Source organism: Rattus norvegicus, chromosome X (assembly GCF_021556685.1).
Source record: "Rattus norvegicus strain SHRSP/BbbUtx chromosome X, alternate assembly SHRSP_T2T, whole genome shotgun sequence".
NCBI lineage: Eukaryota > Metazoa > Chordata > Mammalia > Rodentia > Muridae > Rattus > Rattus norvegicus.
In genome coordinates, this window is record NC_141554.1 from 159,078,833 (window position 1) to 159,097,064 (window position 18,232).

The window sequence follows — 18,232 nt, forward strand, 5'->3', positions numbered from 1 at the left end:
GTGCCCATACACAGAAAAATCAAATCACTCTTCATGATTCCTGACAGGCTCTACAGAGAAAGTAATGTTTTAATTGGGTTTAAAAATGAGTAGGTCTTTACCAGGATGCAGGGGTGTGTGGGGGGGTGCACTTTAGCTGGAGAATATAAAATACACAAGTAAGGAATGATGAGCACTTCAATTTTACTGGAATTTACTGTCAATGTTCTGGAGGTCAAGGGATAGAAGATTGTGCTGTGGATGTAGATAAGACTCCAAGATTCTGGGTGGCTTTCTAAGTCTGGGTTTCTCCAGAGCATACCAACATCACATTTATATTTGATTCAACACCAGAAGACATAAGCCCTACATGTTATTAGCTGTCTTTTAATTATTCCTAGTTGAAGTCCATATTACCAAGAAGCACTCCAGTTGAGAATTGGATTGATGACCCCAGTGAATAGAGCATAGCCCTGCTGAGTTCCTGCGGGCTACAGGCTGTTCACTTCTGGTCCCAATACAGATCTCTCAGGAAGTGCTTCCCAGCCTTTCCTTTGCTGCCACTCACCTTCATCTCCAGGGCCTCTGGTACCTTCTTGCCTTCCCAAGCCCAACTTCGCTTGGTGAAGTAGTTGACAGTAGCAAATTCAATCAGTGCAGAAAATACAAAGGCATAACAGACGGCTATGAACCAGTCCATGGCCGTCGCGTATGCCACTTTAGGTAAAGAGTTTCTGGCACTGATACTCAAGGTGGTCATGGTGAGAACAGTGGTGACACCTGAAGAGAGAAAAGTCAAGAACCAGTTGCAAATGAAAGACACTGGCAATGTACTTGATGAAGGTCACCAACTTTCCTCTGAAAGGAAGTTCTTCAACTCACTCAGTAAGGACCCTCAAGTTGTGTTGTCTGTGGAGCAGCGTGCTGTACATTTCAGTAATAAACTTTCACTTTTCCTTTGCTTAAGTAATGGACGGTTTTTAAAGCAAATTGTACAAAATATCAAGGCTGGATAGACCAACCTAGTAAATATTTCATCCCAACTGCCATTAGAATAAGATTATTTAGTCCACTCTACAGCTGTCTGCTAGTCTCTGACTAAGCACTTCTGCTGAAGAATAATTAACCCATTTTGTTTTAATAGAGCTTCTAAATTAGAAAAACTTTTGACTGAAAACTGTTTCCTCCAATGATTAACTTACTGATGGATCTCAATGTTCTTTCTGTGATCCAACAGGAAGTGAAATTACACTCCCCCATTGCCAGTTAGTCCTGTGGAGACGCAAGAAGAGTCTTTTCATCTCCAGAGTGATGGAGATCAGCGATTTGTCCTCCTTTTTGTCATTTTTCTGCCAGTCCTGATAGTTTTCTTTTGACAACCCGGAAATTGAGGCCATGATTGAGAGCATAGGTCTGAGTTCAATCTGGTTTCTACATCTCCTTTTTGTGATGTTATGATAATGCAACAAAGTAATATGGAAAGTGTTTCTGTCACTGCATCAAATTAAGGGTTTCTGAGATTTCTGGGTAATCAAAAATATTCCAACATTTGTATTTTGTGAGCTTTGGTATAACCAGAGCTTCTTTGGCTGCCACTTACTGTTTTATATCTTAAAATTCCTTTAATCTCTCCCTGCCTTCTTTTTTCCTTTTCCTTTTCTTTTCTTTTTTTGATCTATTTATTTATTTTATGTATGTGAGTACACTGTCACTGTCTTTAGACACACCAGAAGAGGGCATCGGTTCCCATTACTGATGGCTGTGAGCCACCATGTGGTTGCTGAGAATTGAACTCAGGACCTCTGGTAGAGCAGTCAGTGCTCTTAATTTCTGAGCCACCTCTCCAGCAAATCTCTGTGCCTTCTTTATCCCAATCTGTGAGTATTAGATATCTTGGAACTTTCATATTCTCAAAGTCAATCTAATTTGAAGGAGAAATGATCACAATCTCTTTCTGATTGTTGGAAAGCTGAAGAGAATGGGAAATGTGCATGGATGGGTTGAGTAAGGCACAGAATAAAGAGACACTAGAGAGTAAGGCGACCAGAAGAATCACTGAGTCTATTAATTCTACTGAGAGGCTAAGACATGTAAGCGACCACCTCTGGTGTCTCTTTTCTTGTCTTATCCCTATGAATTCCTTACATACACATTTTCTATATACAGGGAAATCTAGACCGGAGAAGAATTTTCAACCAAGACCCTAAAGGTACATTTTAACACAAACATAGCATCAAATCTGAGTAGCAAAAACACATTGTAACCAATGTGATAGTCAGCTACAATGTTAGTACTTATAAACAAGGAACTGATAATAGACCTAAACCTCACCAATCCTAATATATTAAGGAGTGTATGAGCCATTTGTACTCAGGATTCATGTATGAAGTTCTCAAATAAAATTAAATTAAGAAAAAGAAAGTAGAGTTATTATTATTATTATTATTAACTTGAGTATTTCTTATTTACATGTCGAGTGTTATTCCCTTTCCCGGTTTCCGGGCCAACATCCCCCTAGCCCCTCCCCCTCCCCTTCTTTATGGGTGTTCCCCTCCCCATCCTCCCCCCATTGCCACCCTCCCCCCAACAATCTAGTTCACTGGGGGTTCAGTCTTAGCAGGACCCAGGGCTTCCCCTTCCACTGGTGATCTTACTAGGATATTCATTGCTACCTATGAGGTCAGAGTCCAGGGTCAGTCCATGCATAGTCTTTAGGTAGTGGCTTAGTCCCTGGAAGTTCTGGTTGCTTGGCATTATTGTTCATATGGGGTCTCAAGCCCCTTCAAGCTCTTCCAGTTCTTTCTCTGATTCCTTCAACGGGGGTCCTGTTCTCAGTTCAGTGGTTTACTGCTGGCATTCACCTCTGTATTTGCTGTATTCTGGCTGTGTCTCTCAGGAGAGATATACATCCGGCTCCTGTCGGCCTGCACTTCTTTGGTTCATCCATCTTGTCTAATTGGGTGGCTGTATATGTATGAGCCACATGTGGGGCAGGCTCTGAATGGGTGTTCCTTCTGTGTCTGTTTTAATCTTTGCCTCTCTATTCCCTGCTAACGGTATTCTTGTTCCCCTTTTAAAGAAGAAGTGAAGCATTCACATTTTGATCATCCGTCTTGAGTTTCATGTGTTCTAGGCATCTAGGGTAATTCAAGCATTTGGACTAATAGCCACTTATCAATGAGTGCATACCATGTGTGTTTTTCTGTGATTGGGTTACCTCACTCAGGATGATATATTCCAGTTCCATCCATTTGCCTATGAATTTCATAAAGTCATTGTTTTTGATAGCTGAGTAATATTCCATTGTGTAGATGTACCACATTTTCTGTATCCATTCCTCTGTTGAAGGGCATCTGGGTTCTTTCCAGCGTCTGGCTATTATAAATAAGGCTGCTATGAACATAGTGGAGCACGTGTCCTTTTTATATGTTGGGGCATCTTTTGGGTATATGCCCAAGAGAGGCATAGCTGGATCCTCAGGTAGTTCAATGTCCAATTTTCTGAGGATCCTCCACACTGATTTCCAGAATGGTTGTACCAGTCTGCAATCCTACCAACAATGGAGGAGTGTTCCTCTTTCTCCGCATCCTCGCCAGCATTTGCTGTCACCTGGGTTTTTGATCTTAACCGTTCTCACTGGTGTGAGGTGAAATCTCAGGGTTGTTTTAATTTGCATTTCCCTTATGACTAAAGATGTTGAACATTTCTTTAGGTGTTTCTCAGCCATTCGGCATTCCTCAGCTGTGAATTCTTTGTTTAGCTCTGAACCCCATTTTTTAATAGGGTTATTTGTCTCCCTGAGGTCTAACTTCTTGAGTTCTTTGTATATTTTGGATATAAGCCCTCTATCTGTTGTAAGATTGGTAAAGATCTTTTCCCAATCTGTTGGTTTCCGTTTTGTCCTAACCACAGTGTCCTTTGCCTTACAGGAGCTTTGCAGTTTTATGAGATCCCATTTGTCGATTCTTGATCTTAGAGCATAAGCCATTGGTGTTTTGTTCAGGAAATTTTTTCCAGTGCCCATGTGTTCGAGATGCTGCCCTAGTTTTTCTTCAACTGGAGGTCAACATGTAGAAGAATGCAAATCGATCCATGCTTATCACCCTGTACAAAGCTTAAGTCCAAGTGGATCAAGGACCTCCACATCAAACCAGATACACTCAAACTAATAGAAGGAAGTAGAGTTTTATGGGAGAAATAAGCTATCTCATTCATGGCTATTAACAAATGCACAGTTCATCTAAGCACATCTGTAGAAACTCTACTGCACCATAAATGCTTTCTATGCCTTATCTCACTGGAGAGTTTTACTTAGCCTTTGGTGCTTAATTAGACTTGTCATCTTATTTGGAGAGCTCTTAGCTAGCCAGACTTGCAAGGGCTTTCTTTCTTTTTTTTTTTTTTTGCAAGTGACAAAAGTTTATTTTAAATGTTAACATACAAAAAGTAAACACTGTAATTCCCTTTCTTTAATAAACAAACTAACTCTAATACTATATATTGGAGCTGAAGATACCCAAAGATTAGTGAAACTCTTCCTAACCAAATTATACAAAAGACATCAGTCTCTAATAACAACATTCATGGTGTTTCACGATACCTTGAGTGCTCATGTTTCTTGATGAAATGAGTGTTAAGATTTCCTGTAATACAATTTCTTCCAGCATTAAAGGACAGTTTAAAATTAAACAGTATTTGTATTTTGCTAATAAAAACAAAATGAGCAACACTACAGTGACTCTTTCCAGAGTCCATTTCCATTTCTAACCATTAAAAAAAATAAGATTTGTTCTGCCGTCAAGACCTATAAGATTCTGATTTTTAATAGATCTTACTTTCTGTTCCTGTCACTATTATTAATATTTGATAAATTTTAAAAAGATAATCTTTAAAAATTAAAGAAGTACTAACTTTATTATCCGATTTCTTCTGCAACATGGCTTTTCCAAACTAATTTTTTTTAGACAAGATTATTATTTACAGTTCTGGCTAGACTTTAATCCACTGTGTGGACTAGGATGGCCTCAAATTCACAGAGAACCTCCTACTTCAGCCTCCTAATAGGTAGGCTTAAAGGTGCTCACTGCACCTCGCCTCCAAACTAAATCTTAGATAATATTGATATAATAAAATAGATCAAGTCAGGAACCACAGGTAAAGATTATGAAAATTAAAATATTAAATACAATCGTTCTTAAAATTTGGAGCTAGCTACTCCTGAGTGAAGTTATAGCTATGAGATCAAGCTAGACAAAAGAGAAAAAAATGTAAAGATAAGAGATTTGCTATAGATAGGATCATTTGTAAAATGCAAACATTTGTAATTACAAGGGGAAACATATACAGTCAACAGTCTTTTATTTTATTGCATATATTTTGGTTGTTTAAAACACCTGTTTTCTTCATCTGTTACCTTCATTCCATTAGGCTAATTTTCTTGATTATTTTTATTTTTGGTATATTGCTATTAACGTATGTCAAATACAGAGGATTAAATACTAAAAAATAAAATAAAAATCTGATCCAGTCTAATAGATTTTTTTTTAGATTTACAGTCTAGTTTAATTTTAAACTTGGTACAAAGAAACAATGAAATCTTATAACAGATGATGTGGAAACTACATAGGAGAAGCATCAACTTTCACTACACAATACCACATACAGACACTAACTAGAGGGCCAGGTGGACAGTTAACCCCTCAGGATAAGGACACTTGCCCAGCAACGGGTTCAATCCTGGAACACACTTTAAGGTACAAAGAGATAATTAACACCACCAAATTGCCCTCTGACTCCTATGTGCACTCTGCGGCATGTGCACTCTGTGGCATGTGCACTCTGTGGCATGTGCACTCTGTGGCATGTGCACTCTGTGGCATGTGCACTCTGCGGCATGTGCACTCTGTGGCATGTGCACTCCCCCACAACATGGACACACACAGGAAAAAGCATTAAACTGAATACAGAGAAAAGACTCAACAAAATATATTTCTAGGAAGAAAACAGAATTTTCACGACTTTCAGGTAGGCAAAAAATTCTTAACTGGAACCCAGAAAACATGAAAAAGAGAAAATGAAAAATTGGAAATAGAAATCCTCTAAATTGAAGTGTCTGCCCATCACAGACACATTTCAAAAAACTCATAAAAGCTTTCAGATTAGAAGCACGTGAAAGATCTGTATGACAAGAACTTCAAGTCTCTGAAAAAAAGAAACTGAGATCTCAGAAGATGGAAAGATCTCCCATGCTCAGGGATTGGCAGGATTAACATAGTAAAAATGGCCATTTTACCAAAAGCACTCTACAAATGCCAACTCAATACTTCACAGAGATAAAAAGAGCAATTCTCAAATTCATCTGGAATAACAAAAAACCCAGGATAGCAAAACTATCCTCAAAATAAGAGAACTTCTAGGAAATCACCATCCCTGACCTTAAGCTTTATTACAGAACAAGATTGATAAAAACTGCGTGGTATTGGTACAGAGACGGGCAGGTAGATCAATGGAACACAATTGAAGACCCAGAAATGAACCCACACACCTATGATCACCTGATCATTGACAAAGAAGCCAAAATCATCCAGTGGAGAAAAAGACAGCATTTTCAACAAATGGTGCTGGCTTAAGTGGAAGTCAGCATGTAGAAGAATGCAAATTGATCTACTCTTACCTCCTTGTACAAAGCTCAAGTCCAAATGGATCAAGGACCTCCACATAAATTCAGATACACTCAAACTAATAGAAGAAAGGGTGGGGAAGAGTCTTGAACACATGGGCACTGGGGAATATTTCCTGAACAAAACACCAATGGCTTATGCTCTAAGATCAAGAATCGACAAATGAGATCTCATAAAATTGCAAAGCTTCTGTAAGGCAAAGGACACTGTCAATAGGACAAAATGGCAAACAACATATTGGGAAAAGACCTTTACCAACTGTATCCATCTAATATATACAAGAACTCAAGAAGTTAAGACTCCCGAGAACCAAACAATCGTATTGAAAACTGGAGTATAGAGTTAAGCAGAGAATTCTCAACTGAGGAATCTTGCAAGACTGAGAAGTACCTAAGGAAATACTCAACATCCTCAGTCAACAGGGAAATGCAAATCAAAACAACCCTAAGATTCCACCTCACACCAGTGAGAACGGCCAAGATCAAATGCAAGGGCTTTCAATCAAGCATTCCATACACTTCATGGAGTAGCTCAGTTTTTAAAAGGAGAATCAGCCACATGGTGATTGTCTCTTAAGACACTTCTAGAAAGCCCTTCTTCAATGACTAAGGTAGAACTGACTGACCTCCTCATTTCCTATGAGTATTTCTAGTATACTTACTTGTTAGGATGTATCTGTTCTACCAAACTGCATTCATGGTCAGGGAAATTAACATGACTGCTCAGCCTACAACACTCTTTCTTGAGACTTTTTTATGTACCTAATGATCATCTCCTTGGTCTCTGCTCCCAACCCCAGTTTCACACCATTATCATATAGTATATGTGCATTTCTGTATGGATACAATAATTAAGTACAAAATCTTAGATTTGTTCTTATTTCATCTATTTTGAGAGTAATTTTATTGATTTCAGAGTAAATTCATAGGTTTAGACTAACCTAACTAGTTTATCTATTTACTTGCATGGGCATGTCAATTGTTTTCAATGTTCAACTCTATTTTTTTCCTTTCCTTTTCTTATTTTATTTGTCTTGGATATTTTACTTATTTACTTTTCAAATGTTATCCCCCTTCTTCCCTTTCCAATACCCTTCCCTCTACCCCTTGCTTCAATGAGGATGCTCCCAATCCCATCCACCTACTCCCACTTTAATGCCATGGCTTCACTTACATTGGGGAAACAAGCCTTCACAGGACTAAGGGATTGTCCTCCTATTGATGCTGGACAATTAAATCCTCTGCTACATATGTGGCTGAGTCATGTGTACTCATTGGTTGGTGGTTTAGTCCCTGGGAGTTCTGGGGGATCTAGTTGGTTGATACTGTTGTTCTTATGGGGTTGCAAACACCTTTAGCTCCTTCGTTTCTCTAACTTCTTGCCTGGGGTCCCTTTGTTCAGTCCAATGATTAACTGCAACATCCTCATCTGTATCAGAAGGGCTCTGGCATAGCCTCTCAGGAGACAGCCATATCTGGCTCCTGTCAGCAAGATACTTCTTGGCATCTGCAATAGTGATAAGTTTGGTGGCTGCATATGGGATGGATTCCAAGGTGGGGCAGTCTCTGGATGACCTTTTCTTCAGTCCCTGCTCCCCTCTTTGCCCCTGTATTTCCTCCCATGAGTATTTTGTTCTCCCTTCTTAGAAGAAATGAAGCATCCACATTTTGGTCTTCCTTCTTCTTGAGCTTCATATGGTCTGTGATTTTTTTCTTACATATTCTAAGATTTGGGATAATATTCGCTTATCAGTGAGCACATACCGTGTGTGTTCTTTTGTAATTGGATTACCTGATTCATGATGATATTTTCTAGTTCAATCCACTTGCCTATGAATTTCATGAACTCATTGTTTTTGATAGCTGAGTAATATTCCATTGTGTAGATGTACCACATTTTCTGTATCCATTCCTCTGTTGAAGGGCATCTGGGTTCTTTCCAGCTTCTGGCTATTATACATAAGGCTGCTATGAACATAGTGGAGCATGTGTCTTTGTTATATTTTGGGGCATCTTTTGGGTATATTCCCAGGAGTGGTATAGCTGGGTCCTCAGAGAGTACTACATCCAATTTTCTGAGGAACCGCCAGCTTGATTTCCAGAGTGGTTATACGAGCGTTTGTAATCCCACCAAAAAGGAGGACAGTTCCTCTTTCTCCACATCCTCACCAGCATCTGATGCCACTTGAGGTTTTGATTTTAGCTATTCTGACTGGTGTGAGGTGGTTTCTCAGGGTTGTTTTGATTTGCATTTTCTTGATGACTGAAGATGTTGAACATTTCTTTAGGTGCTTCTCGGCCATTCGATATTCCTCCAGCTGAGAATTCTTTGTTTAGCTCTGTAGCCTATTTTTAATAGGATTATTTGATTTTCTGGAGTCTAACTTCTTGAGTTCTTTGTATATATTGGATATTAGCCCTCTATCAGATGTAGGATTGGTAAAGAACTTTCCTCAATCTGTTGGGTGCTGTATTGTTCTATTGATAGTGTCCTTTGCCTTACAGAAGCTTTGCAATTTTATGAGGTCTTATTTGTCTATTGTTGATCTTAGAGCATACGGCTTTGGTATTCTGTTAAGGAAATTTCCCCCTGTGCCCAAGTGTTTGAGGCTCTTCTCAATTGACTTATATTTAAGTCCACGAATAATTTCAATTAATTCTTTCCAATAATATCTTTGTGGTAAATCAAGTGTCTATATACAACGGATTACTTACAAGCACACTCTAGTGTTTGATTTACTTATACTTATTTTTCTTTTCTTTTTGCCAATACAAGGCTGTTTTGATGACTGTTGCATTTTAATCATCTTGACGTCTTATGGGGCATGTCTCTCCACTCTAATTTTACTCAAAAGGATTTTGGCTATTCTTAGCTCTTTGTTCTTACTTTTCAAATTAACTTTTCCACTTGGAGGTTTTCACATTAAAGAAGTTACTGTAAATAAGTTCTGAATTAGTATGTGACCAAGTTTAAACAATTAAAGGAATGAATTTTCAAGGAAAAATGTATTTCACACACACCACTGAACAAAATAAAAATGTTTTCACATTATCTCTATATCTTATGTGCAATTTTTAATGTTCTCTTACACTGAAGTCACAGCTCTTCAGTGGTATTGAATTTGTGAAATGGTTTTTGTCTTAATTTCATATGGTAGATATAACAAGTTATCACATCTCTAAGCTTAAAAGCACCACAAACCTGTATATATAGATCTAGGCACAATTGGCCTGAAATTACTTTTACAGAGTTAAGGTTAGTCTTGACCAGGGCCATACACCTCTGAAGGTTTTGGTATAATAATATATTGCCCTTTGCTTCTTTAAAAGCTTCATAAATTGCAATTCTTAGCTAGTAAGACTTTTCTTCTTTCTGCAAGACAAAAACATACCACCTTCCAACACAGTCTGCTTCCTTTATTATAATACTTATTCTTCTGTAGTTAAATATCTGAAAATGCAGAATAATCTTTCCAGCTAGAAGTCTTCAACTGTGTCACATCTTGAGATTCTTTTTCATCATATACAGTCACATTTTCACATTCCAGAGACTTGCAGATGAATTTTTGGAGGATATTATTCAGCATACCACAGCTTAAGTTATAGCCCTTAACATTACTGAAGTTTGGTACCCTCTTTTGTATTTTAAAACTCAGATATTTGTTCACCAACATCATTAACCCAACTAAACTGGCCACATTTTATTGAAAATGAACCTTGTTATTACTCTATTTCAGTAGCATCTAAGTATATTGCAATAATAAACAGACAGCTTCCACCTGGATTTTACAGAAATTTATAGTGAACCTTCAGCTCACAAGATTATTTCCTGCCACTAAATGCTTTCCTCTTGACTTCTCTAATGTATCTTTCTTGCCATTTTTTACTTTCTCTTTCTTCACTTCTATCTCCTCCTGGACCTGACCTAATGTTCTACTTCTCTCTGAAACATAATTTACTATTGATGCAACAATATTGTATAGCTTCAAGATATTGGTAGAGATGCCTTCTGTATGTGTACCTAGCATATCAGTGTATGCTTCACAGTCTCTGTTTCTGCAGTGGCTCAATGACCTAAAAGTATTAAATTTTGTGCTTCAAAAATCCTGCTTGGGAAAAAAGGCAGAAAATGTTTTGTATGCTTTAAGTCTCTAAGGAAAAGGGGCTAATGATATGCAAACTTCTTCCTAGATATAAGTAACCCCATACTAAAGAAAATTTCTCTGATTCTACATACTGTTTGAAAAACCAATTAAAGTATATAGAGCCTTTATTGAATATCATTGAATTTATGCACTCAGAGGGCTGGAGCAGATGCAGCAATCCATTCATGTACACACAAAATCATTCCTGGGGGTTGGCGAAATGACTCCGCAGTTGAAAGTAGCTGTTCCTTTTACAGAAGACCCTGATACAGCTCCCATCACTAACATGGTAGCTCCCAGCCATTGAGAGTTCTAGTTCTAGGCAGATTTTACACCTTCTTTTGACTTCACAGGCATCAAGCATGCACACCTACATACGTATACACATACACACATACAGGCAAAACACTCATACACATCAATCTTTAAATGAAAATGGTACCTTTATAAGACACAATTTACTTTTATGGTTTGAGGCTTGTTTTCCTTGATATTTTCTATTCTCTGCACTAATTCCGTGTGTGTGTGTGTGTGTGTGTGTGTGTGTGTGTGTGTGTGTGTGTGTGTGTGTGTTTACTGAAGACTATTTCTTCCTGGGATACAAAATGAGATAAGGAACATTTGACTAATTGTACTTGTTCATCATTTGTATCCTTGCTCCTTGTTAACAATTCAGTTGCTTGAAATCTCAGCAGCACCTTTCTCTTGTCTACTTTGACTATTCAAGTGTCATAGTCCCCCATTCTCCAGGAAGCAACACTTACCAAAGACTGTGCGAGCAGGGACAGATTCTCTATTAAGCCAGAAAGAAACTTGTGACAGAATGACAGTCATGATACATGGCAAGTAGGTCTGGATGACAAAGTAGCCAATTTTTCTCTTCAGATGAAAGTGGGTTGTCATGACGACATATTCTCCTGGACAGAGAATAAAATTAGGCAGCATGGAGTCATACAAACACCATTAAAGCAACTTGGGCCACATTTCTGTGCTGAGAGATCCTCAATTTTATATTCAAGTTAAGATTTCCCAACACCTTTCTAACTCTTGAGTTCTAAAGCAAAATTATGAAAAGTATTTTGGGGGTGAAAAATACAGTAATAATATGCCATAACAACTTGCTGGGAGCAAGTATGATGAGTTTTTTTTAAATCCTGTTTTCATTTAAATAATGAGAAATAATGACATTTTATAAAGAAGGCTCTTACTGTATGATACATACTCATGTAACACTTCATTAAAAATATTTAATATTCACAATGGCCCTGTGAAGTAGGGACTCCTGTGGCTCTCATTTTATAGGTCAAAACACCGTAAACAACAGGGTCCAAACTCCTTGTACAGGTACCCAGCTAGTAACTAGTAGTGCCCAAAATTAAGATCATATATGTTAGAACCATAGTTTATTCTTGTCAACACTATGCTTTGTTATACCATAGGCATTTCTTGATTAGAATAAAAGGATTACATGGGGTCTAAAGAGAAGGATCAGCTATAATGGGCATGCACAGGTTCCTGTGGAGTACTCTGGTTTAATTTTTAGCACCCATATCAGGCAACACCTGAAATTTCAGCTACAGGAGAGCTTACACTCTCTTCCCACCTCTGTGAGTAACTACATAAATGTGCTGTGCATACAGTGAAGCAGGCACTATCATGCAAATGAGTATATAAATTGCTGACTGATAAACAGCATTCATACTAATTTTTATTCTACTAACATCAATCAGTAAATTTTTGCCTTCTGTATTTTTCAATAGCATTTGATATAGGTGAACCCTCCATGTTTTCCATGAATAGCAGAGGCAGACAACAGTGTGGTGTAGCCTCAATTCAAGCAAAACTAAATATTGCTGGCCATCTATAGAATCTACTAACAGGTAAGGAACTGATTCTTCTTCGCCATCTCTAGAGATTACTAATCCCAGATCTAAGAGACAAGAAATTTAGTCTGTTTTCAGCTACCCAGGTGGTAATAGCTTGTTAATAGGAACATGGGGTTCCCAACTGCAGCTAGATCTAGATAGCCACCCAGCTATTTGACATAACTATTTGGGTATTTAACAGGCAGTTTGATATTTTACTTTCTCAATTTCCTATTCTCTTCTGAACTGAACTTGCCAACAAATTATCCCCCCTCAAAAACTGGTAGCTCTCAGGTGTCTAAGACCAAATTTAAAATATTCAAAATTTTCATCTCTGTGTCTATTGTCTCTGTGCCTGATGTCTTCCTTCCTTCCTTCTCTTGTTCTCCCTTCATGACCCATATTCTCCACTTCGTAACCGTTGCTCCACTCTTTTCTACTGACAAGGTGTTTAGCAATTATTTTTCCCAAGAGTTGCACTTTGATTAGCTTGACCATTTCTCCCTTATCAATTCTAGTTTCATAGTTCTTAACCCATATTATCAAGCATATTCCCAATTCATATGAAATATATAATACAGAAAATATAATTGATATATTAATATTACTATATACTTTTTAATATTGCTGTACTCTATGAATCTGAGAATGAAGACAAACGTACTTTAACTTATGAAATGTTTATCAAATCAACCATTTATTTGAAGTAGCTGAACATATTTTCTTCAAGCCTTTTTCTCCTTTCTTCATTATTAGCCTTGCTTTCTCTGTTCCAATTGGAAACCATCTCCTTACTGAGAACTAAAGGTTTGTATTGGGTGAGGAGCTGTCCCTTATTTCTGCTTTTAAATTTTTTTCAGATTATCTGGGTCCACTGGAAAAATACAATGGGAAAATGAAAGTCTACTCTAACACATTCACAGATGTTTAGCAAATTAATCCATTGTATTAATTCACTGGCAAGTTCTTTTCAAAAACCAGAACTTTCTATCATCTCTCCATATTTGTTTTCTGTCAAAATCAGAACTCAGCTTGAAATTGAATTTTTTCCATCTTCTTTCACCATCTCATCTGGATTTTCACTAGCGAGCTCCATTTGCTTTGTTTGTTTGTTTTTAGCTTATTGAGTATTATCGCTGCTTTGTGTGAAAGAGTAAGTATGATGCATTTTATTAATAATTGTTATCTATCATTCAAGCCAGAACTGTAGAATAGCTTGCCAAATTAATATTTGGGTGGATTGTATGTTTCCTTCCTTTATGCCTGTATTGCTGCCTTTCTTTGTGTATTTTTATGGCGGATGACTACATAAGTAATAAAAGAAGTGAATCTACACAGAAGGTAGTTTTCTATGTCTTACATCCATATTTGCTATTTTTCATCTCTCTGCATCTATTTGAAAAGTTATTATATTAATTTAAATTTCTAGGATAATTAGGATACTTTAATTTTTATATTTTTAGAAGTTTAAACTTTTATTACAGTATCAGTTTATTGCAGTTGTTTATACTATCTCTACAAGGAGACCCATCCAAAAACAAGAGAATGAAGGAGGCATAAAGAAGACACAGAGAGATGGAAATTAAAAGACTCTGTATGCTGTTTCTACAGAAAAATAACTAAATTGAAATAAGTGGTGTCTGGTATGGAAAGACAATACAGCCGCAACAGAAGCTAGTTTTTAATATTTCATCTGTATATGTGTTTCTTATTTGTTTTGTTTCAACTTCTAAAACCAATTTTTAAAATCTTAATTATGAGCAGAGAGCTTTATTTGTTCATTATCAGTCATTTAATAAATGTATTCTCTCAAACTTCAGGTCAGAAATTTGTCCAAATTCATAAGGAAACTTAATATTTCGATACCCACATACATCATTGGCTAAAGCTGCATTGTTTCTGGTAATTCTAAGGAGGAAGCTCCCAGTATTTCTTTGTTTGTAACCCTGCTTTACTTCTCTCTGGCTGGTTTGCCTTTCATGAGAAACCTTATGTAATTATACTGATCCTACGTGCGTGATCCAGGATTGTGTCTTTAATTAAATACCATCTTAACCACTCCTTCCATAACCTAATATGCTCACAGGTTCTGGAATTAGGATGTGCCATCTTTAGGGTTCATTCATGCCATTCAAAACAACTAAATGTACTTTTAATGTTCTAGAAATGAAGGAGACAAGGAAACAAAGACTTATATTGAATCTGGTAGAGGGATGGAATGGTTGGCAGTGAGTGAAGTACATTATGTACTCACATACTCGACACAAATAAATCCGTGTTATATCTCTAAAAGTAAAAAGCGGTGCAGTATAAGCACATTGTAAATATGGAGGGAACTAAACCATACATGCTTAAGGCATTCAGTTTGTCTGATCCATGATTTGTTTATGCAGAGACCTGGAACAACAATATTGCTTATCTCACAGTACTGCTCAAGGCTAAACTGAGTTAATACGTGTCCATAGTGTTATGTCTAGTACATATTACATGACCAGCAATTGATCATTATTAATGTCATTACCATACGTGCATTAATTTCATCATTGGTAAGAAAAATCAAATGAGTTTCCTGATGCATTAGTTTGCTGAGGCTCCCCTAATGAAGGACCAGATATTGAATATGCTAAAACAAGACAAATGTGTCACCTCAGAGGTCTGAAATGAAGGCTTACATAGGGCAGGTTCTATTTAAAAGCAGTAAGGGATTCTTTCCTCTTATAAGTTTCAACTTGTTTGCAGGCAAACTTTGACATTTCTTTGCAGATGTACCAGTCTCCCTGACTATGCTTACTTTTCATAGGAACAATAGATTACATTAGTGCAATATGACCTTATCTTCAGTGATTACATTTACATTTTCTCCAAATAAGATCATGTTCTAAGGTGGTACAGTTAACACTTTGCCATCTTTGGAGAAAAATAATTGAATTCATAATTCCAGTTCTCTAAGGAGAAAAGAAAACGTGGGTGAACGTATAGAGGCAGTGGAAAAAAGAATTGGTTAAATTTTCAGAGCAGCAGTTTGTCAACATGTATTATTTTCAAAAATGTACTGTCTGGATCATAGACAGATAATTACACTGTAGCAAAATGCTGTCTGGAAAAGGAGGGTCTACACAATATTGTTTATAGAATTAAACACAGGGCATAATGGTAGATAATTGGTTAAGTAGGCTATGAGCCCTGCACAATGCCATTACAAATGAAACTATTATTTTTCTGAGTTTCAGCAATGAAATGCTACAGTTTCTACCAAAAAAACCCACAAACAATTGTCAAGAATTCTCTGGCCTTGAAAGAGAGAATTTGTTATTTTACTTATATTTAAAGTAACCAAAACAAGTATTAATGCCTTTATTATAATTCCTAGTATATTGTTACTGATTTTATGTGCATTTTGCTTTACTCCTGGACATATAATGACATGAAAACTTCATAAAAATTGTAATACTAAAAGTAGATGAAAATATAAAATAGAATAAATGGTATGAGTACCATTTATTTGGTACCATTTGGAACATTTCACTGTTCTAAAATACCATTTAATTAAATTTTTGAATTGCTAAAAAATGCAAAAAGAATTCTCCTGTATATAAATATATATCAATAAATGTACTGTAATTTTCTAATTCTCTTATTTTAGGTTTTTTTCACTTTTATGTCTGTTTGTGTCTGTCTGCCTATCTCCCTCACCCTACCTCCACACTATCCTTTGTGTGTATATGTGTTTGTGTACTCGTGTGTGGGCTCCTGATTGTGCATGCTCATGCAACTGGAGTTACAGATGGTTGTGAGCCACCATGTATATGTTGGTAATTGAACCCAGGTTCTGTTTAAGAGCAGTCAGTTTTCTTAACTACTGAGGCATGTCTCCAGTCCCCTTACTGGCATTTTCCTAAACATGCAATTGAAGAGTTAAACTGTTACTCTGTATCTTGGGTAGACTGGTTTCAGCAACCCCTATTAATACACAACCTCTGAATGCCAGATATATATATATATATATATATATATATATATATATATATATATATATATAATGATTTTCAGCCCCACTAACCCTAAAATGTCAGATACAATATAAATAATCTATATTTTATAGATAATGACAAGAAAAACTTCTACACATTTTGTAAACAATTAAGATGAATTTGCATTCCTCATTTAATTACATCTGTAGGTAGAGAGCCCATGGATATACTGAGTTGGTTGTATCTGAATTTCCTATGTTGGCTTCTCCATGCATTTTTAACATTCCTATTATGAATATGTATTTTGCATATAGTAAGGTGATTTAAACTGTGGAATAAGATCTTGGACTGCTTCGATAGCCAGTAAGACTGATTTTCAAATTTGATACCAAGTATGTGGTTCAGAGGGCAACCAGGACAAGCAACAAAATTAACTAGTGCAGAATACATTTCTGGAGATAGGACCTGCACAGCCCTGGGCAAAAGCATTTCTAGTATGTTATACTCTCCCCTGGGTCTTGAAGTAAAGGGCAGACAAGATGGCATGCTATAACATCATGAAGTCGTAACATATCTTAATAATGAAAGGATGACTGTATGCCCAACTTCATCAATAATTGTGGACTCATAAAGATTAGTGTTTGAAAATGCCAAAAACATTACTTCTCAAGAGACATCAGGGCACTGGGTTTCAGAGAGGCTTAAGATCTTCCTGCTTGGATTCATAGTTTGACTCTGCGTAACAACATGGGATAAATTATTGAATTCATATAGTCTTCAGTTTCATCACTATAATGGTATTCAAAACTGTAAAGGTTAAATAAGTTAGAAATATAATGCTGGCATATGATAAAGATTACATAGAAATTGAATAAACAAATAAGGCAATACCTGTACTAGACCGGATTATCTCTGTCCCAACAACATGACCAAGCAAGTCATACTGATTCAGGCGTGAGCCATCCTGAGCTACTTCCACAGATTTGTTCTTCCCAAGAGTCCAAGAATAAATTACTTCAGCTTTGGTATAGGCATCTATGGCGGGGGTGGGTAAAAAGATGTTTAAGGGAAAGGAAAATTATTTCCTATCATGCTTACCATGTACATGATTGAACAATATTTAACTTAATACAGCTTTCATCCCAAAGATCTCTAGATACATTTTTGTTTTCCATTAAGTACAACCTTCTATTCATCCATCCATTCCTCTAATAAATACTTACTACTTTTTATAGCATGTAGAACCTATGTGAAATGAAATCACAATATTTTGTTCCTTTAATGACTAACAATGTTCTAGACAGACACCTTTTTTATGAAGGAAAAAATATAGAGAGAAAGGAAAGAATAAAATAACCCCTCATTCACAAATGTCAAACTCCAAAGAGGAAAGATATGTGGAAATACCTAAAGTGAGTGTTAATAAAACAAAAACTGTAAGGAGTATAATAAAATTTTCTTTAATTCATGATGAGGTAAGTATATGAAATTAAGATAATAATTCAAACTATTGATATTTGAAATTAAAAATAATAATCTTAATTAAAATAGCAATAATTAATGATCATAATATTATAAATTATTTATTACCAT

General features: G+C 36.5%; 1 protein-coding gene across 2 annotated transcripts in view; it reads right to left on the reverse strand.

Moving 5' to 3' along the window:
• Positions 1-18,232, reverse strand: part of Gabra3 (gamma-aminobutyric acid type A receptor subunit alpha 3) — a 240,372-nt gene that overhangs the window by 14,638 nt on the left and 207,502 nt on the right. For both annotated transcript variants that reach the window (XM_087599124.1, NM_017069.3), the window contains exons 7-9: positions 17,531-17,674; positions 11,568-11,720; positions 548-759 (exon numbers count right to left, since the gene is read on the reverse strand). In XM_087599124.1, the coding sequence (XP_087455250.1) occupies positions 548-759; positions 11,568-11,720; positions 17,531-17,674 (509 nt within the window). The remainder of the gene's footprint in view (positions 1-547; positions 760-11,567; positions 11,721-17,530; positions 17,675-18,232) is intronic.